This window comes from Volvox carteri, assembly GCF_000143455.1.
Source record: "Volvox carteri f. nagariensis unplaced genomic scaffold VOLCAscaffold_139, whole genome shotgun sequence".
In the NCBI taxonomy this organism is placed as follows: domain Eukaryota; kingdom Viridiplantae; phylum Chlorophyta; class Chlorophyceae; order Chlamydomonadales; family Volvocaceae; genus Volvox; species Volvox carteri.
Genome location: NW_003307682.1, coordinates 71476 through 72396, shown reverse-complemented (window position 1 = coordinate 72396; position 921 = coordinate 71476). Strand labels below are relative to the sequence as shown.

At 50.8% G+C, this 921-nt stretch overlaps 1 protein-coding gene across 1 annotated transcript in view; it reads right to left on the bottom strand.

The window, feature by feature from the left end:
• Positions 1-557, bottom strand: part of VOLCADRAFT_108546 (uncharacterized protein) — a gene marked incomplete at its 5' end in the record, with an annotated part of 5593 nt that extends 5036 nt beyond the window's left edge. The window contains 2 exons of the mRNA XM_002959225.1: positions 89-316; positions 404-557. Of these exons, the coding sequence (XP_002959271.1) occupies positions 89-316; positions 404-557 (382 nt within the window). The remainder of the gene's footprint in view (positions 1-88; positions 317-403) is intronic.
• Positions 558-921: the final 364 nt, after the last annotated feature.

Below are 921 nucleotides of genomic sequence, written 5' to 3'. Positions count from 1 at the left end.
GGGAAGGGATGCATTGCAATAACAGTGTACCCAGCCCGCAGAAAGGATGATGATAATCTGGTAACATTATCAAGGAACATTTCCTCACCGAGGTCGGAACCCTGCAGGAAGTCATGGATGGGTATCTCCATGTCCTGAACTCTGACAGAAACGGCGCTGTCTCTTGCGCCGAACGTTGCATCGAAGACGTCCGCACGCGTCTTGTTGTGCCTCAATATGTGATGGGCTGCAGCAGCATGTTGGTTCGCAAAGCCCAAACCCTCGCAACCTGGTTCACTGCATGCGACAACACCGCCATCTTGCCAGCGCACTTGTTCTGCGATGCATGCGTCAGACAACGGGTTCGTGCGTAGGAGTCCATAAATACATTAAATTCGCAATGCCACTGTTGTGTAAATCTTACTTGGCAAGCCTGCCAGGGGCCGCCCAGCCGAGGTCGTCTGCTGAGATATTGCAGGGTAGGCTTGTCTGGAGGGTCCTGCTACATCGCCACGGTTTGCAGTGGCATTACGATCCCTATCAGGATTAGCTTCTGCTTTCTTTTGTCTATAGCTCATAACTTCTGTCCGTGCATGCAGCAGCAGCAGCAGCGCCAGCGGCAGGTGGAGATGGAGTTGCCAAAACTGCCACACTTAAGACCTCCGAACTGCCCTTTGAAATATTTAGTAGTCTAGCAGGTTAAATACATGTTAGGTTGAAGTTGTGTGCGTTGTACACGGAGTTGGCGGATGCGGTGACAGCAACTGCCCCAGGATTCTGTCGTCATGCCTTTTTCCGTGACACGTACCTTCGCACTCGATCTAATTGCTGTCATTAAGCGGAAATTTTCATGAGATAATCTTAGGAAAGCTGCGAAGCGCTGATTGCGACACATAGAACTGGTGGCCATGAGCACAGGGATGCGATATCTGTCACGTTTAT